General features: G+C 51.7%; 1 protein-coding gene across 2 annotated transcripts; it reads left to right on the top strand.

Moving 5' to 3' along the window:
* Positions 1–8,642: 8,642 nt before the first annotated feature.
* On the top strand, positions 8,643–17,493 carry Nes (nestin). 2 transcript variants are annotated; one of them, XM_085678103.2, is made up of 4 exons: positions 8,643–9,553; positions 10,476–10,600; positions 12,212–12,285; positions 12,493–17,493. In XM_085678103.2, exons 1-4 carry the CDS (start codon positions 8,768–8,770, stop codon positions 17,088–17,090), a joined length of 5,583 nt encoding a protein of 1,860 aa, XP_085534229.2. In that variant the 5' UTR covers positions 8,643–8,767; the 3' UTR covers positions 17,091–17,493. The 2 variants fall into 2 exon arrangements, with proteins under 2 accessions (XP_085534229.2, XP_085534230.2); XM_085678104.2 differs by lacking the exon at positions 8,643–9,553 and adding an exon at positions 10,139–10,381.
* The last annotated feature ends 936 nt before the right edge of the window (positions 17,494–18,429 follow it).

The following is an 18,429-nucleotide window of genomic DNA, read 5'->3' as shown; positions in this document are numbered from 1 at the left end:
GGTGCTGGCATAGCTGGATATCAACATGTAGAAAAATGAAAATAGACCCATATCTATCACCATGCACAAAACTCAAGTCCAAATGGATCAAAGACCTCAACATAAAGCCAGTCACACTGAACCTTATAGAAGAGAAAGTGGGAAGTACACTTGAACGCATTGGCACGGGAGACCACTTCCTAAATAGAATTCCAGCAGCACAGACACTGAGAGAAACAATTAATAAATAGGACCTCTTGAAACTGAAAAACTTCTGTAAATCAAAGGACACGGTCAACCAGACAAAGCGACAGACTACAGAATGGGAAAAGATCTTCACTAACCCAACATCAGACCGAGGTCTGACCTCCAAAATATACAAGAACTCAAGAATTTGGTCACCAAAAGAACACATAATCCAATTTTTAAAAAAAATGGAGTTCAGATCTAAACAGAGAACTTTCAACAGAGGAATCTAAAATGGCTAAAAGATACTTAAGGAAATGTTCAATATCCTTAGGCATCAGAGAAATGCAAATCAAAACAACTCTGAGATTCCATCTTATACCTTTAAGAATGGCCAAAATCAAAAACACCGATGACAACTTATGCTGGAGAGGTTTTGGGGAAAATGGAACACTTCTGCATTGCTGGTTTGAATCCAAGCTGGTACAACCCCTTTGGATGTCAGTGTGGCAATTTCTCAGAAAATTAGGAAACAACCTTCTTCAAGACCCAGTAATACCACTTTTGGGTATATATCCAAAGGATGCTCAATCGTGCCACAAGGACATGTGCTCAATTATGTTCATAGCAGCTTTGTTTGTCATAGCCAGAACCTGGAAACAACCTTAATGCCCCTTGACCAGAGAATGGATAAGAAAAATGTGGTACATTTACACAATGGAGTACTACACAGCAGAAAAAAATAACGACAGCTTAAATTTTGCAGGAAAATGGATGGAGCTAGAAAACATCATTTTGAGTGAGGTAACCCAGACCCAGAAAGACAATTATCACATGTACTCACTCATAAGTGGTTTTTAAACATAAAGCAAAGAAAATCAGTCTACAAACCACAATCCCAGAGAATTTAGACAACAATACGGACACTAAGAGAGACTTACATAGATCTAATCTACATGTGAAGTAGAAAGTATAAAAAGACAAGATCTTCTGAGTAAATTGGGAGCATGGGGACCTTGTGGGGAGGGCTGAAGGAGGGAAGGTAGAGGCAGGGAGGGGAGCAGAGAAAAATGTAGAGCTCAATAAAAAAATCAATAATAAAAAAAGAAATACGCTATCCTGCTCATTTTAATCATCAGAAACAAGGGCCCCTTTCTGGGTTGCCTGCCCATCGAGCCCTTGACTTGTGTATGAATATCTGTCTTGTCTCCATCGATTGCTGACTTTCTCTATCCCTGTTTTCATGCCTCTGTCTTTCTCTGTTACTGTCTTTGATTCTCTGTGTCCCTGTCTTTCTTGATCTCTGTTCCTCTCTGTTGTCTCTGTCTCTCTCTTAATGATTGCTGACCTGTTTTGTTTAGCCACTGTAGTGTTATGTGGTCTGTATGCTGTGGTCTCAGCTCCCGGGCCACTGAGTCAGCCTTGGCATTGCCTAAGGCCACTGGGTCCTTGGGGGATTGGTGTCCCCGAGAGTGAATAATGGCTACTTCTGCAGGGAGCTGGAGGGCCTCCAAGAGGTTGGCTATAAGGGGTCCATTAATATGGGAGTGCCCTTGGTAGTAAGGAAGCCCTTTCCTTCCAGAGTGCAGAATGGGTATGGGCTATTAAGAAGGCATATTTAGAACCAGTGTAGATATTAGCCCATTGGTCCTCAGCTATTTGGAGTGCCCTAGTCAAGGCAATTAATTCGGCCTTTTGTGAGGAGGTTCCCATTGGCAGGCGGGTTGCTTCAATGTGTTAGTAGAAGTGACCACTGCATGCACTGTCTGGAGGTTTCCTGATTTATCTGTAAGGGAGATTCCATCAACAGACAGGGTGAGTTGGGGATTTGTAAGTGACTGGTCTAGAAGATCTGGCCAAGGTGAGCTTAAGGCCTCTACAGCCTCTGGGCAAGAGTGAGAGGAGGTAAGGGGGGGGGACAGGAAGGAGAGTTGTGGGGTTTAGGGAGGGACTGGAGGCCTAAGTAATTTGTAAGTGAACAGTAAGTGAAAAACCTAGACTTGTGAACGCCCAAGGAGAGCGAGAGAGAGGAATGACTCAGATCTGAGAGGCGGTGGGTGGAATATACCGTGATTGGCCTGGACAGGGTGATCTTGAGAGTCTCCCGAGTGGGTTCAGCTGTCAGAGCTCTTCAGCATGGCTGTCATCCACAGATGGTGTGGGCCAGCTCTTTGGATAAAAAGGCAATAACCCGATTCGAAGGCCCAGCCTGTTGGGTTACAGATCCTGTGGCCACTCCTGACCTCTCGTCTGTATAGAGATGGTAAGGTTTTGTGGGGTCTGGAAGAGCAGGAGCAGGGACTGTTAGAAGAGCATCTCGCAGTAGAGAGAAGCGGCGGTGGACGATGGCCGTGTGGGTGAGAGGCCCCGTGGGGGTCTCTCTGGCTGCCTGGTACAGAGGCTTGGCTGTAATGGCAAAGTTAGGAATCCAATGATGGAAGAACCATAGCAGGCCCAAAAATGAGAGGATCTGAGCCCCTGTGGTTGGAGGCTGTAAATCCTGCATGGCCGGGACCCTGTCAGAGGGGAGGGTCTTAGACCCCGGGCTGAGTTGAACACCCAAATAAACCACTGTGGGAGAGCACAGCTGAGCCTTAGCTGGTGAGACTCGATATCCCAGGGATCCAAGGAAGTTCAGGAGCACAGAGGTGGCTGTCGGGACAGAGACAATGTAGGACTGCAGAGAAGGAGATCATCAATGCAATGGACGGGGGTGCTAGGACCAGGGTCAAAGTTTGAGAGATCTCGAGCCAGAGCTTGGCTAAAGAAATGGGGGCTGTCCTGAAAACCCTGAGGAGAACAGTCCATGTAAGCTGTCTGGAGGACGGGGAGTGAGGGTCCTCCCAGGTGAAGGCAAAGAGGAAGTAGAGTCAGGGTGTAAAGGGACAGTAAAGAAGGCGTCTTTTAGATCCAGAACAGTGAGTAGGAGGTGGCAGGAGGGACGATAGACAGGAGATTGTAAGGGTTGTTAACCAGTGGGTGAGTTGGAATAACCACTTCATTTATGAGACGGAGGTCTTGAACCAAGGGGTAAGCCCCAGAAGGCTTATGCACGGGGAAGGATGGGAGTGTTGCAGGGTGAGTCCAGAGGAATTTAAAGTCTTTGAAATAGGAGGTGGGTGGTAACAGGCTTAAGACCTTGGTGATGGGTTTCAGGAATGGGAAACTGGGATCTGGAAAGGAAGGACGAAGGGTCTTTGAGACGAAATAGGACTGTCTGGTGGTGAGTAGCAATCACAGGAATAGAAGTGTCCCGTACTTGGGGATCTACTGGATCAGGGAGGGTAGGGACAGAACAGTCTGGGGTAGGAACCTGTGAGGCTGTTAAGGTGAGAAGAAAGTGTGACTCAGGAGAGGGTGTGAGGGCCAAAGTGAGTGTGGGCCCCGAAGCGGCTGAGAATATCTCGATCAAGTAGAGGTGCAGGGCTAGCGGGTGTGACCAGGAAGGAAGGAGAGAAGAGTCGCCCCCAGCAGGAATGCAGGGCAGTGGCAGGGTCCTAAGTGGGAAGGAGTGGGTCCCATCTACTCCCATGACTGAAAGTGGTGAGGGGAACGTAGGGTCTGAGTGAGATGTTAAAACAGAGTAGGTAGCTCCCGTGTCCAAAGGAAAGGCAATGGACTGACCAGATATCTGCAGGGTTACACTAGGCTTGGAGAGGGCGATGGGAGTCACCAAGTCTGGGCCACGTCAATCCTCTGCAAGGTGAGTAGTTTGAAGGCTGGCACTGTCTCACTTGCCGATGTTGGTGAGGCTAGACTTCCACGGCATAGAGGATGAGCCTGCATGGGGACATTGTGATTTCCAGTGTCCAGGTTGCTGGCAGATAGAGTATGGCCTCGTAGGTGGCAGAAGCCCAGGGCAATATCGTGCCAAATGGTCATTTAGGCCACATTTGTCCCAGGCTTCCTGCAAGATTGACTTAGGCCGAGCTCCTGCAGGATGGAGCCTCATGGTTGACTTTCCTTGTGCTCCTCAGGGTCCCGGTGGCCTCAGGGCAGCTGCTAAGGCTTGGGCTTGGAGCATTGCCGCCTGTTGCAGCCTCGTCTGTCAGGAGGACTCAGCTGTCTCTTTTGGAAATTAAAATCTTTAAAGGCCATTTTCACCAGTTCCTGTATGGGGTTTTGGGTTCCTCCTCAGCCCTTTTCAATTGTTTTCTATTATCTGTTGCTGACTGAGAAATGAAATGGGTAGCCAGGACCGTGGCTCCCACTGGGGAGGCTGGGTCCAGTCTAGTATACTGAACCATGATCTCTTGAAATCGGTTTAAAAGAATGGCCTGGTTTTGTCAGCTATCTGTTTGATCTCCCGAAGTTTGTCAAAATTAACTACTTTTTCTGAGACCACCTCCAACCCTGAAGGAGTCAGCGACCATGATGTCCCACCTCTGTTGGCCGTTTTGGCCTGGTTGATAATCCCAGTGTGGTTCTGTGGCTGGCACCACAGCCACTTCCCCCCAGGGACTGTGCTGTCCTAGCTAGGTCTGGTCTGTGTACCGTCCGTCTAGCTGCTGCCTGGATTCTACTCGGCTCTTCAGGAGTGAGGGTAGAGGCCTGGGTGACATAGAAATTATGTCAGGTTAGATAGTAGGCCTGGGACAGATAGCAGAACTCCTTAATATAAACAGAAGGATTAACAGAGAAGGAACCCAACTGCTTTTCTATCTGAGAGAGGTCCGGAAGAGAGAAGGGAACATGGACTTTAATAATGCCATCAGCTCCCCCTACCTCCCTAAGAGGGCAGAGACGGGCAAGGTTATGGTGAGACCTGGTATGAGAGGAGACGGGACAAATGTGGCCTAAATGACAGGTCAGTGTGTAGAAGGGGTCAAAGAGGTGAGTTGTGGCTTGGAGGTGTAGGGAGAGATGGTAGGAGGAAGGGGAGGGGAGGAAGGTGGGTAAGGAGGAGAAAGTTGGCCTTGAACCTCAGGGACGGAGTGGGGGTGGGTGGGTAGGGGGAGGAATGTGGAGAACGTTGCTCCACAGGAGGGTACAGGTAGTTTGGGTTGGGGGAGCAGGGGAGAAGCCAGTGTCTCTGGCAGCATAGTCATGACAGAACTTTCAGGGTCCCAATTCCCAGATGGTCAGAAATCTGGAGGCCCAAATTGGTGTTGCAAGACATTGGCTACTGAGGGAGGGGCGAGAGCACAGCGCCCAGAAACATGGACATATGAGAGTTCAGTCCGTTTATCTCCACAGTGGCAAAAATTTCCGAGGTCCTGGAGGATGGAGTCAAGAATTCCCTCTGGTGGCCATCGTGTCCCACTGTCAAGGTCATACTGAGGACAAATCTTAGTGCACAGAGAAGGCCATTTGGGACAGATGGTTTGGGACAGTCCCAATTTATAAAGATTTTGTAAAAGGCAGCCCAGGGCGATATAGAATCCAACTTTGAATTGCAAAAGCCCATTTAAAAGTCTATGCGAGGGCTGGAGAGATGGCTCAGAGGTTAAGAGCACTGACTGCTATTCCAGAGGTCCTGAGTTCAATTCCCAGCAACCACATGGTGGCGCACAACCATCTATAATCTGGTGCCCTCTTCTGGCCTGCAGCATACATACTGGCAAAACACTACTCATAATTGATAAATAAAATCTTTAAAAAAAAAGTCTATGCGAAATCTTGGGAATCCATCCACGGGGACAGGGCTCTTGATTCAAAAACTGGGGGGGACGCACATGAGAAATGAGTGACAGGCGTCTGTGTCCCCTCAGTCCCACCTCTGTGAGATCTGACTCACTGCTTGAATAAGGCACCTGGCATGATCCTGACTCTCACAGGAAAGCCTAAAAATCGACAAAAATAAATAAATGTAAATGGGTCCTGGGCCCTAGTGGCATGTGCTCAAAAGGGGAACTCACTGTGTCGAAGTTGATCTTAGCCTGGCGAAGAGCTGGCTCAAGAAGGGTGTTTTTCAACACGTGGCCCTAGGCCCGTGGAAAAACAGCTTCCCCCTGTGGGACCTCCAAATGTTAAATAATTTTTTGCCAACAAACCTCTCCACTGACACAAATAATCTCAATCAGACCAAATCAAACTGAATTAAAAGATGACCAGGTTTAATTGGGTGCCTGTGCTCTAAGGTGGTCTCCCCTTTTCCTCTCCGGTAGTTGTTTCGGCTTTCTCCCCTGCCCCACACCCCATGTTTTCCTGGGACCACTTAACAATGGAGAAGAACAGAAAGAATGAACAGTATGTAAAAAACCCTGAGACAAAATGTAGATGAAGAAAAACGGGTTAATTTAAGTTAAACAACAACAACAACAACAACAAAAAAAACTAGCCAGAAACAAGCATAAACTAAGGCTGAGAATTCACCCCTAATGTCATGATTTGGGAGCTGGTTGGTGGCCCAAAAGAAGGCCTGTTCCATAAAGAGTTAAGTCTTGGTTGAACATTTGATACTTTCAGGACTATGGTGGAACATGTCCAGCAGGTTCAGAGTTGATCCATACTTTGATTTGAAAAATGTTTATCATTGTTTCTTATGTGTTATGTCTGTGCATGGGTATGTGCACCTTTGTGTGGGCGCATGCAGATGTTGGAGGCCTTTGATGACCCTAAAGCTGGGTGTGGGTCCTTTGGAAGAGCGACACATGCTTTTTTTTTTTTTTTAAAGATTTATTTATTTATTTGGCATACAATGTACTGCTGGCAAGGAAGGCACCAGGTCTCACAGATGATTGTGAGCCACCATGTGGTTGCTGGGAATTGAACTCGGGACCTCTGCAAGAGCAGTCAGTGCTCTTACCCTTTGAGCCATCTCTCCAGCCCGTGACACATGCTTTTAACTACTAAGCCATCTCTCCAGCCCAGATATTTTGATTTTGTAATTGTCCATGCTGAGAATGCCAATTTGTATGAATGATTCTGCCCATAGCAGAAGTAAATTTAGGACCATTTCAGAAATTATTGGCAATTTTGTTCTAATCCCAAGCTAAAATTCACTGAATAAATTTTCCTTTTGCTACAGGGTCTATGTAATCCTGGTTGGCCTAAAACTCGCTTGCTATGTAGATCAGGCTGGCCTCAAATTCAGAGACAGGTCTGCTCTGTCTCTTAAGTTCCAGGATTAAAGGCACATGCCGCCAACTGGCCTCGCTGAAAATGAGTTTTTATAAAAATCACGTCAATAACTCAAACAGCTATTTTTTTTTAGTAAATTTTATTAAATTATAAAAGTTTCCATTTCCGCCCCCCCTCCCAACACCCTCCCACTCCCCCCACTCCCCCCCTCCTTCCCCTCCGTCCCCCAGGGCAGTCAGGGTTTCCTGCCCCTCAAACAGCTATTTAAAAAAATTTACATTTCTTATTCTGTGTGTGTATGCACAGGTACATGTATGGCACAGTATGCATGTGGAGGTCAGAGGACAACTGTGTGGGTCCTGACCATCATGGCAGGGGACATGACCTGGACACTGGAGCAGTAGCTGAGGGGTCACATCTCGATTTCAAGCACAAGGCAGAGAGAGGGAGCTAACCGCAATCTCTCGCCTGTCCCAGTGACTCACCCTCTCCAAAAAGGCCGTACCTCCCAATCCTTCTCAAACAGGTCCATCAATAGGGCAGAAGTTCAAACTTTGGAGTCTAGGAGTCCCTTGTAATTAAGTTCATTATCTTTATTTCCTTTGTCTCCAGACTTCATTGTTAGCCACCAGGGGGCACCTCTGAGAGCTTCGTCACTTCCTAAATGACAACTGTAGGAACGACCTAAGAGAAAAACTTTCTTGAGTCTATGGTGTCCCTTCCCAGTCTCCTTTTCCTGATTCAGGGGGAGGCAACAGGACGTCCCTGTGTCCCTGTGAGGGTACGAACTGGACATTGTGTCTATTAACATCAGCTGGGCTGACTGGGCAGGGGTTGCTGGCTCAGGCAGCTGGAGCGGCTAAGGCTGGAGGATCTCCATGATTTCCAGACCAGCCCGATCTACATAGCGAGACCGACCATCTTTAAAAAATGTGGGGAGAGGGCTATATCCCAGGCTGGCCTCAATCCCACCTCCACCTTCGGACCAAAGGGAGGCTACTCCTAGTAGTGGGTTCTTCCTGCGTTGGGCAGTGTATCTCTGCAGTGTTGCCTCTATGGGGGTGAGTGTTCACGGTTTTACACAGAACACTGCATTGTTCGTTTTTCAACAGTTCACGAGGTTTCCAACACTAAAGTCATTTTGTAGAAAAGAAGCTGTGTCTCAGAGGATTTAAGTGTGTGTGGAGAAACGAAGTCCTCAAGCCCAGTTCTGTGTATCTTAGGGTGTTCAAGTGTAGTCTGGCTGTTCCTCCTCAAGCCTCGCTCAGAAAATCACCCACATCGGACGGGATCTCTCAGGGCCGGGCGGCTTCCTTGGTTCCATTCTCCTGTACCCCAGTGGAGCAAGGGCTCGGTTTGCACGGTGCACTGAACACTAAAGGGTTAAGACCTGGGTGCCGCCCCCTTTCCCGCCGGACTGGCGGGAGTATGAATACCCTCGCTCCAGCTCCCTCCGGGAGTCCTCCACTTCCGCTGGGTCACTGCTGTGGCCACTCTTTCTCTCCCCGAAAAGCTCCGAAGGCCGCTCCCTTCTCCAGTGCTGCACGTCCGCCCACACTCGGTGGATCAGACCAGCGACATGGAGGGTTGTGTCGGGGAGGAATCTTTCCAGCTGTGGGAGCTCAATCGCCGCCTGGAGGCCTACCTGACCCGGGTAAAGACGCTAGAGGAGCAGAACCAGCTGCTCAGCGCGGAACTGGGGGGACTCCGGGCGCAGTCCGGGGATGCCTCCTGGCGGGCCCGAGCCGACGACGAGCTGGCAGCCCTGCGGGTCCTCGTCGATCAGCGCTGGCGGGAGAAGCACGAGGCCGAGGTGCAGCGCGACAACCTGGCTGAAGAGCTGGAGGGCGTGGCAGGCCGGTGCCAGCAGGTGCGGCTCGCCCGGGACCGGACCAGCGAGGAGGTCGCCTGCAGCCGGCGCGCGCTCGAGGCGGAGAAGAGTGCGCAGGGCTGGCTGAGCACCCGGGCTGCAGAGCTGGAGCGCGAGTTAGAGGCTGTGCGAGCTGCACACGAAGAAGAGCGCGCGCACCTGAGCGCGCAGGCTGCCTGTGCGCCACTCCGGCTCGCCGCGCCGCCCCGCAGACCGCCCGCTCAGGCCCCCGAGGTGGAGGAGTTGGCCCGAAGGCTAGGCGAAGCGTGGCGCGGGGCGGTGCGCGACTACCAGGAGCGCGTGGCTCACATGGAGAGCTCCCTGGGCCAAGCTCGCGAGCGACTGGGCCGAGCCATGCAGGGTGCTCGGGAGGGTCGCCTTGAGCTGCTGCAGCTTCAGGCTGAACGCGACGGCCTCCAGGAGCGCAGAGAGGCTCTGGAGCAGAGGTTGGAGGGCCGCTGGCAGGATCGGCTGCAAGCCACTGAAAAGTTCCAGGTGAGGAGGTCACCACCGGAGTAAGACTAAGCTGTATGTAGGAAGTGCTTAAGATGCTAAGAGACTTTCAGGAAGGGAGTGGAGCAAGGGTACTTGTATTCAGGAGCCCCTGCCCAGAACACATAGACCCTAGACTTTCCTGTCCAGGCAGGGAAGATGGAATTCTGAGACCTCCTGGCACAACCCACTTGTAAGGCCTGGAGGGCAAGATCCACTCTTTGAATGGCAACTTCCCTATAGGATGGCTCCATACGCTCTTCCCTATGCTATTGTCAATCAGAAGGTTTCAAACACATGCTCCCTCAGCTCCAGAAGGTTCCTAGCAACCAAGGTGAAAGAAGACGGGGTGAGCCACCACTGACCACCAGGGTCTCTCTCTGTTGTGACTTCTCAGCTGCCTGGAACGCGTCCCAGAGGCCTGGGGCCCCCTCCCCCTCAGACTGCACAGATGTGACCAACAGCTGAGAAAACAGCCTCTTGCCTGGCTCAGACAGAAGTCCCGACAGTGGCCACCTTCCCCCTCCTCTTGGAGGAAAGGGATTCCAGAACACGTGGGAAGTGGAGGAACCAGGCTTGCTCTGAGGAGCTGGGGACAGTGAGGGCCCAACTGCTTTCCTTGCAAGCCTTTCCAAGCCGACTCTTGATAAACTGTTTTTCCTTCTGTTTCCACTTTATCCCCTTTCTAATCCTCTCTGTAACCCATCTCCTCTCCCACGGGAACTGGATTCTCAACATGTGCTACCATTTAGGCAATATTCTCAAGAGAAGCCGAGTCCAGGAGAGGCTTCTGGGGTATCCAGTCTAGTGCTCTGGGCAGGGAGGATGTAGGTAAAGGAACAGGAGTTCCTCTGTCCTAGAGCAGAAAGGAGGAGGGTCAGGGCCTTGAGCGGAGACCCTTCACTCACTCTGGCTTGTTTTGCAGCTGGCTGTGGATGCCCTGGAGCAGGAGAAGCAGGGCCTACAGAGCCAAATTGCTCAGATCCTGGAAGGTGGGCAGCAACTGGCACACCTCAAGATGTCACTTAGTCTGGAGGTGGCTACATACAGGTACACGGATGCACACGTAGCGTTGACTCCTTGCCTGGAGGGCCCTGGAACTTGGCTTTGTCCTTTCTGTGAACCTCAGCTGTTGCTTTATAAAAATATCTATTTCTGTGTATTTGTGTATATTGTATATGCAGCACCGTGCAGGTGTCCTCAGAGGCCAGAGGGCAACATTGGGCCCCCTGGAGCTGGAGTTACAGGTGTTGTGAGCAGCTCCACACTGCTGCTGTGAACTGTCCTCTGCAAGAGAACAGCCCTCAGATTCACTTGTAGTTTTGTTTTACATTTATTTATGTATGTATTTTCTGTGATGGGGCCTCTGAGTCCCAGCGACCAAACAGGTTGTTGTGGAACTTGGCGACCTCAGCTGTCACTTCCACTTGTCACTGAGCCCCCTGCTGCCCCTTCAGCTCAGGACCAGAAGAGGTGGTAATGCTTAAAGGGACAGCTCAGTCTTCAGGGAGGAAACTGGAGGACTCAGGCATCTGCGTCTGACAGGCACTCTCTGCAGTTTCTGTGCACGCATCCGGGGGATACCTGGGCAGTCTCAGAAAAGAGACCTTGCAGGTGGGCCTGTTCATGCTGAGCTGCTGTCTGAGCGAGGCTCAGCTGTGTCCAGGGGAAGTGCTAGCCTCCAAGCCGTCCTTTAAGCCCTAGAGTCCCTGACCCTGCCCAGTTCCTTACCTCACTTTTTTGGTTGCATCCGAGAGACTGAGCAGAATGGCTCTGTGGGTATAGCCTCCATGTATGTGTCTTGTATGGAAAGACCCCATCTGGGAGCCCCACTGCTGAGGGCTGGGATATCACTCCAGAGTACTAGGCCCGTGGCAGTGTGTCCCACTTTTCCAGAATCGGTAAAGTGGTAGGGCTGAGACAGGTGTAGGAGTGGAGGTGGAAGTGGGCCCAGAGGAGAGCCAGTGAGTATTCAGTACGGCGCGCATAAGGCAGGATGTGTGAAGACAGAACCAGAACCAAGTGCTCTTAGGTCATAGACAGAAAGAGACTAGCTCGGAATTCCTTGTGAATTGATTTTTCCTCCAATCAGTTCCATGGGCCACTGAGGCAAGGGCATGAATGTAAAGACTTCTGCCCTGAAGAGTTTGAAATCCTAAGATGAGGGCCTTAACCCTAGCCAGCCCTCTGAGGGAAGGGTCTAGGCAGCACAGAAAAGGATTTGGAGAGGGGGAGCTGAATTCATTTGCTTTTGTCTGTCACCAGCTTGGGGCAGAGCAGAGGAGGGAGCCATCCCACGGGAACAGCCTGAGAATTCCCACTTCCCTTTAGGAGCCCCCCTTCTCAGGCCCTCCAGATGGTGGTGTGGACAAAAGGCAGTAATTAGCATGAGAATCAGCCTCCCTCCCAGAGGATGAGGTCATCATTCTTGGCCTTGGGTGGGGAGCCGGAGACTGGTCTGAGGAGGTTGATCTAAGCCTTAGCCATTCACTTGGCCCGGTGTCTGACTGTGGGAATCTGCATGTGGGGTCTTCCTGTGACCAAGTCTCTGCTATCTGTCCTGACTGTGTAGCTTTTGTATGATAGTAGAGAGTGAGCCTGCTGTATCAGGTCGTGTCACCTCAGCTGAAACCGACCCCATTCCCTCCTCTCCCCCGCAAGGACACTGCTGGAGGCTGAGAATTCCCGGTTGCAAGCACCTGGCCGAAGTTCCCAGGCTTCCCATGGCTTTCACGGTAAGAGGCAGAGCCAGCTGCTCCTGGAAGCTCTACCTGTTTACTTTGGAAGATCCTTCCTAAGCGGCACCAGTCTAAGTCTTCACTGTGTGACCCCAGCTATGCTGGGTTCCCATCCTCTAGCCAGTGGAGGTCAGACAACAGTGTGAGGGCTGCGCCATGGTGAAGTCAGGACAAACTTAAAATATTTCTTCCTCTGCTTTCCAGACCCTAAGCTGAAGCTGCATTTCCTTGGGACACCAGAGGATCAGCACCTGGGATCTGTGCTCCCTGTCCTCAGTCCAACACCCCTCCCTTCCCCCATGCCCAATACCCTTGAGACACCAGTGACAGCCTTTCTGAAGACCCAGGAATTCCTTCAGGCCCAAACCCCCACCTTGGCCAGCACACCCATCCCACTCACGCCTGAGGCTCCCTGCCCTGCAAAAGCAGAAGTCAGAGGCCAGGATGCCCCTCTTTCTCTGCTCCAAACACAGGGTGGGAGGCAACAGGGTCCAGAGCCTCTCTGGACTGAAGCCACAGTGTCTGTTTCCACCAGTGAGGAGCCTGGGGGCAAGCAGCCCAGCCACTTCCCCAAGGATCTGACCTCCTCAGCCCCACCCCTTAACCCTCATCACCCTGTGTTAGAGACTAAAGATGAAGAATCCAGTGAGTCTAGAGTTTCTAGCATATTCCAGGAAGATGAAGGGCAAATCTGGGAGCTAGTAGAGAAAGAAGCTGCCATGGAGGTAAAGGTAGAGAGCAGCTCGGCACAGGAGACACAAGAAGATGGTCTGGGCACGGGAGAAATCCAGGATTCCCAGGGTCCTTTGCAAAAGGAAACCCTAGAGGCTCCAGAAGAGGAGCCAATGATGTCTCTGAAAATCCAGAGCCATAAGACACCAGGGAAGGAGAATTGCAATTCTCTGAGGTCTATAGACCAGAACCTGGGAACTCTAAAAAGCTCAGAAGAAAAACAAACAGTACTGAAGTCTTTAGAAGAAAAGGATGTAGAGTCAGAGAAAACTCTAGAAAAGGGGCTTCCTGAGCTGTTTAAGCCTTTAGGAAAAGAAGATCCAGGAATTGAAGATGATCAAGAATTAATATCTCCTGAAGGTGCAGTAGAGACAGTTTCATCTATAGGAAAGGAAAATCAAGAAGTAGTGAGATCTTCAGAAGAGGAGAACTTAGAGCCAGCTTTTGAAAAGGAAAGCCAGCATCCACTGGGATGTCCAGAAGAAGAGAACCAGATGGTTGAGAAACTTGTAGAAAAGGAGGGTCAGGAGTCCCTGAGGTCTCTGGAAGAGGAGGACCAGGAACCCTATAGATGTCTAGAGAAAGAGAATGGGGAGCCATTAAAGTCTGTAGAAGAAGAGGACCAGTTGGTTGAGAAGCTGATCGAAAAGGAGGGTCAGGAGTCCCTGAGGTCTCTGGAAGAGGAGGACCAGAGTACTGCGAAGCCTCTAGAAAGAGAGAATCAGGAATCTCTGAGGTCTATTGATGAAATCCAGGAGACCATTATATCACTAAGAAGCAAGAACCAGAAGCAACTGAAATCTCTAGAAGCAGAAGAGGAGCAGAGGATTGTGAAACCTCTAGCAAAAGAAGTGGAGCTCCTGAGGTCTCTCGAAGACAATGACCAGATGACTGGAAGCCTGCTACAGAACGAGACTCAGGAGTCTCTGGGGTCTCCTAAAGATCAAGACCAGGAGACCCAGGATCCACAGAGGTCTCTAGAAGAAGAGGATCAGATGCCTGAGAGCCTGCTACAGAACGAGACTCAGGAGTCTCTGGGGTCTCCTAAAGATCAAGACCAGGAGACCCAGGATCCACAGAGGTCTCTAGAAGAAGAGGATCAGATGCCTGAGAGCCTGCTACAGAATGAGACTCAGGAGTCTCTGGCGTCTCCTAAAGATCGAGACCAGGAGACCCAGGATCCACGGAGGTTTCTAGAAGAAGAGGATCAGATGCCTGAGAGCCTGTTACAGAACGAGACTCAGGAGTCTCTGGCGTCTCCTAAAGATCAAGACCAGGAGACCCAGGATCCACGGAGGTTTCTAGAAGAAGAGGATCAGATGCCTGAGAGCCTGTTACAGAACGAGACTCAGGAGTCTCTGGCATCTCCTAAAGATCGAGACCAGGAGACCCAGGATCCACAGAGGTCTCTAGAAGAAGAGGACCAGAGGATTGCGAACTATCTAGAAAAAGATCAGGAGTTCCTGGGGTCTTTAGAAGAAGAGCAGATGGTCAAGCAATCTCTAGAAAGGGAGAACCATAAATCGCTGAGTTCTGTAGAAAAAAAGGACTGGGTGACTGAGAACCTGCTAGACACAGAGAGTCAGAACTCCTCTTTTGAAGAGGAGAACCAGCAGATCTTTAGATCTCTGGGAAAAGAGACTCCAGAGTCCCTGTGGTCTCCCGAAGAGCAGGACCAAGAGATACAGAGAGCTCTTCAGCAAGAGACTGGACAGATAGTGAGGGCTGTAGGGGATGAGCAGCTGGCAGTGAGACAACCGGAGTTAGAGGAGCCTTTTGGAAGACAGAGCCCAGTGTCACTGGAAGAAGGAGCGGAGACAGTGAAGTCTTCAGAAACAGAGAACGTCGAACCACTGAAGAGTGCTGAGGCAGGCCTGGAAATAGAGAACTCTGTGCAAGCTCAAGAGCCATTGTCTCTAGAAGTGACTAGAGAGACAGTGAAACCTCTAGAAAATGAAATTCAGGAATCACTGGGGTATGTGTATGGGAGCCAAGAGACCCTGAGACCCCTTGAAAGGGAGAATCAAGAATTGAGATCTCTTGACAAGTGGAACCCAGAGACTGTGGAATCTCCAGAAGGGATGGGGGTGGCTGGGCAGCAGCTGGAAGTAGAAGGCTGCGTAGATATGAATGAGCACCAAGAATCAGCGAGGTCTCTGGTAGAGGTAGGGCAGGAGCTGCCTGGCTCTGGAAATCAGCAAAGGTGGGAGGACATGGTGGAAGATGGAGCAGTAAATCAGGACCCAGTCCTAGGGAGGACAGGAGTGGAAAGTGAGGATGAGGCAGAGCTGCCCCTGAGTGGGCAAAGTAGGGAGGAAGAAGCTGCTGAGGACAGGGAGCTGCAGCTACAAGTCATGGGGGAGGCCTGTAGCCTGGGGAGCTCTGAGCCCAAGCAGCAGAGGGTCCCTAGTGAGGAAGACTGCAGGAAGGGGAGCACTGAGGCCTTCCAGGACATGGAGGGACCACCAGAGCAGGTGGGGACCTTAGAGGTCTCAGTTGCCCAGGGAATGCCAGAAGTGACAGAGCCCCTGTTGCAAGATGAGGCTATAGCCCAAACAGGTGAACAAGACTCCAAAGAGCTTGCCCTGGGCTCAGAGGCTGCTACCAGAGCTGGACTGGAGCAGGAAGTGATAGGGTTAGGGGAGCCAAAGTATCTGGCCAAGGAGGAGGCCATTCACCCATCCCTGGGGGAGCAAAGTGTAGAAGTAAAGTTAGCTCAGGACTTGGAAGGGCCTGAAAAAGAACCAGCAGAGGCAGGTGCTCTGGAGTCAGAGATCTTTGAACTGCCCAAGACTAGCAGGGATGCTCTAGAACCCAAGAGCTTCAAGGAGTCAGAGCCTGCAGTGGGCTGGGGAGTAGAGGATACCTCAGTGGAGATCTCAGACCATGAGAGCAGTGCTGTCCCTCAGCCCAGGCTCTCAGAGACAGAGCAAGATGAGGACGCACAGGCGGTCCTGGCACTCCCTGGTCCCAAGCTCATGGAACCCTGTTCGTACATCCCAACCCTGGAAGATGCCTGTGACCTGCAGCCCCAGGCTGAGGGGATTCAGGAAGCTGGGTGGCAGCTAGAAGGTGGGTCTGAAGCTCTGGGGAAAGTAGAAGATGAGCAAGAGTTTGCTCTGAGGGAGACCCCCGAGGGCCTCCAAGATTGGGAGGAGAGCAGAGAAGAAAGTGAGGCAGATGAGTTAGGGGAAACTCTCCCGGACTCTACTCCCCTGGGCCTCTACCTGAGGTCCCCTACCTCCCCAAAGTGGGACCTAGCTGGAGAGAAGGGGCTCTCCCCTCAAGGAGAGGCCAGGAAGGAAGGCTGGGGTCCTCCTGTCCTCAGTAGCCCACCAGGGGAGGAGGAACAAGGTCCCGACTCTGACCTGTCATCTGAGGAATTTGAGGACCTGGGGACTGAGGCCTCTTTTCTGCCAGGGGTTCCCAAGGGGGTGGCAGATCATCTGGGCCAGGTTCTCCCAGTACTGGAGCCTGAATGCTGGGGTCAGGGTGGGGAGTCTGACGGCTTTGCTGATGAAGAAGAGAGTGGGGAGGAGGGAGAAGAAGAGCATGAGGAAGGGGCTGAGTCAGGGGCTCAGTGGTGGGGGCCAGGGCCCTCTGGTGGGGGTTTCAAGGTCCAGGATATCACCCAAAGAGGGGACCTGGAACAGGGGTCTGCGGGTGTCAGTGGTCCTTGGGATGATGGCTTGAGAGGTGCTGCAGCTGATAGCTCTGTGACTGCCCTGGACGCTGAGTCAGAGGGGTCTGAGTCTGTCTCCTTGGAGGGAGAGGACCATTTGGATGCCCCCCAAGAGGTGACTAGCATGGTCCCAGGGGTTGGAGACACCCAGAGCCCCAACTCGGAGTTAGAGCACGTGAATGGGAGGGTGGAGAATGGATTAGAGCAGTCTGAGGGGCAGGGAGTTCTGGATGGGGACCAGGACCAGGAACGCCTTTTACAGGAACAGGAAGTGGGTGCCCTAAAGGCCCCTTTGGTAGTGTCTCCTGTGCACCTAGGCCCAAGTCAGTCCCTGGAATTCCCTCTGAGTGGAGTAGATGGAGATTCCTGGTCCTCAGGGGAAGACTAGAGAATGCTTCTCTGGCTCTGAGGACTTAATGGTGGAGAGGATGTCCTTCCTGATCTGGGCCAGCACCCTTAGCTTTGATAGCTTGACCTGTGGTGTCCTAAAGAGGTGGCTGACTGAGGGAGATGAGGAAGGCTCAAGCCAGCTGAGCCCCTGTAGTTCTAGGCCCCCTTTCTTCTGCATCTCACCTGCTGGAGAAGCTTGGGCTCAGAGCTTTCGCATGTGCTGCTCTGGCCAGGTCTTGTTAGCCCTGCCTGTCTACAGTAGTGCCATCCCCACAAGGTCAGGTCTGGCCTATGCCCAGAGGAGCTGAGGGCAGCAATTAGGACTGACCCTTCACCTCATCTCAGTCTGCTGAGACCTTGTTCTGCTCTTTTTTGTTTAAATAAAGTTGCATCTCTCCCTATACAGTCTGGTGGCTTCCATCTAGGTTTCAGGGGGTCCTTCTGGTTGAGAAGCAGTGGAATAGAGGGGCTGCCTCTGGGGGAGCCGGGTTGTCCTCACCACCAACAGCACTGATTACAAGGCCCTCCCTACTGGATGTCCTCCTAACTAGCCCTTCAGTGTCTCCACTATAATTAGCCCCCTGGTTTCCAACAACCTAAACAGTTGTCTAGCCTGTGATGACTGACTGGGTTGGTGTTGGGGAGGGAGGAGAGAGGCCTGGCCTGCTCTAGTCTGGCTGTGCAGCCTCGGGTCAACAGATGTGCAGCCACACATGAGGGGAAGCTGAATTGCCCTATGCCCTGGGTGGTCTCCTGAGGCTGGGAGAACAGGAGAGAGGCCAGGGGAAGCCTCTGCAGTCCTCAGTGGAGCTCTCCTGGCATTTTCCTCATGTGCTGCAGCAGGAGACCAAGAGAAAGGCTGGCAGGCCCCGGGGAATGTGAGGGAGCTGTCCAGGTGAGAGCGTGGAGGGTGTGGTGCAGTCTGCAATGCTAAGTGTGGCACAGAACCAGGTTCTGCTAGTACGCTTCTTTCTCAACATCTGTGCAGGGCAGGATGTACCCACAGGCCTCAAAGGTGGGATACCCGGATAGAAAGTATCTGTCAGTCACGCTCTGCAGGCAGGAAGACCAGTGCCCAGATGTTCATTTAGATGCCATGATGGAGATGGTACTGGCTGCCTACACTGAAGCCATCACAAGCCCAGAGCAGGCTCCTTCTCTCCTTGGGAGGGTAGACAGAGGCTGTGCTAGCCAACTGGCACTGTCGGCTCCTCTGTGGGCTCATCTTCCTCCAAACTGCTCTGGTTCCGGCCCATTTCATCCACACCCTTGCCCTGGGGTCCAGGATCCCGATTCTCCTACCCCACCCTCCTGGCAGACCAAGCATCCGCTCTCTC

This window comes from Myodes glareolus, chromosome 17 (assembly GCF_982192425.1).
Source record: "Myodes glareolus chromosome 17, mMyoGla1.1, whole genome shotgun sequence".
Classification (NCBI taxonomy): Eukaryota; Metazoa; Chordata; class Mammalia; order Rodentia; family Cricetidae; genus Myodes; species Myodes glareolus.
The sequence above is the reverse complement of the archived record's forward strand: the minus strand, read 5'-3'. Positions and strand labels throughout refer to the sequence as shown.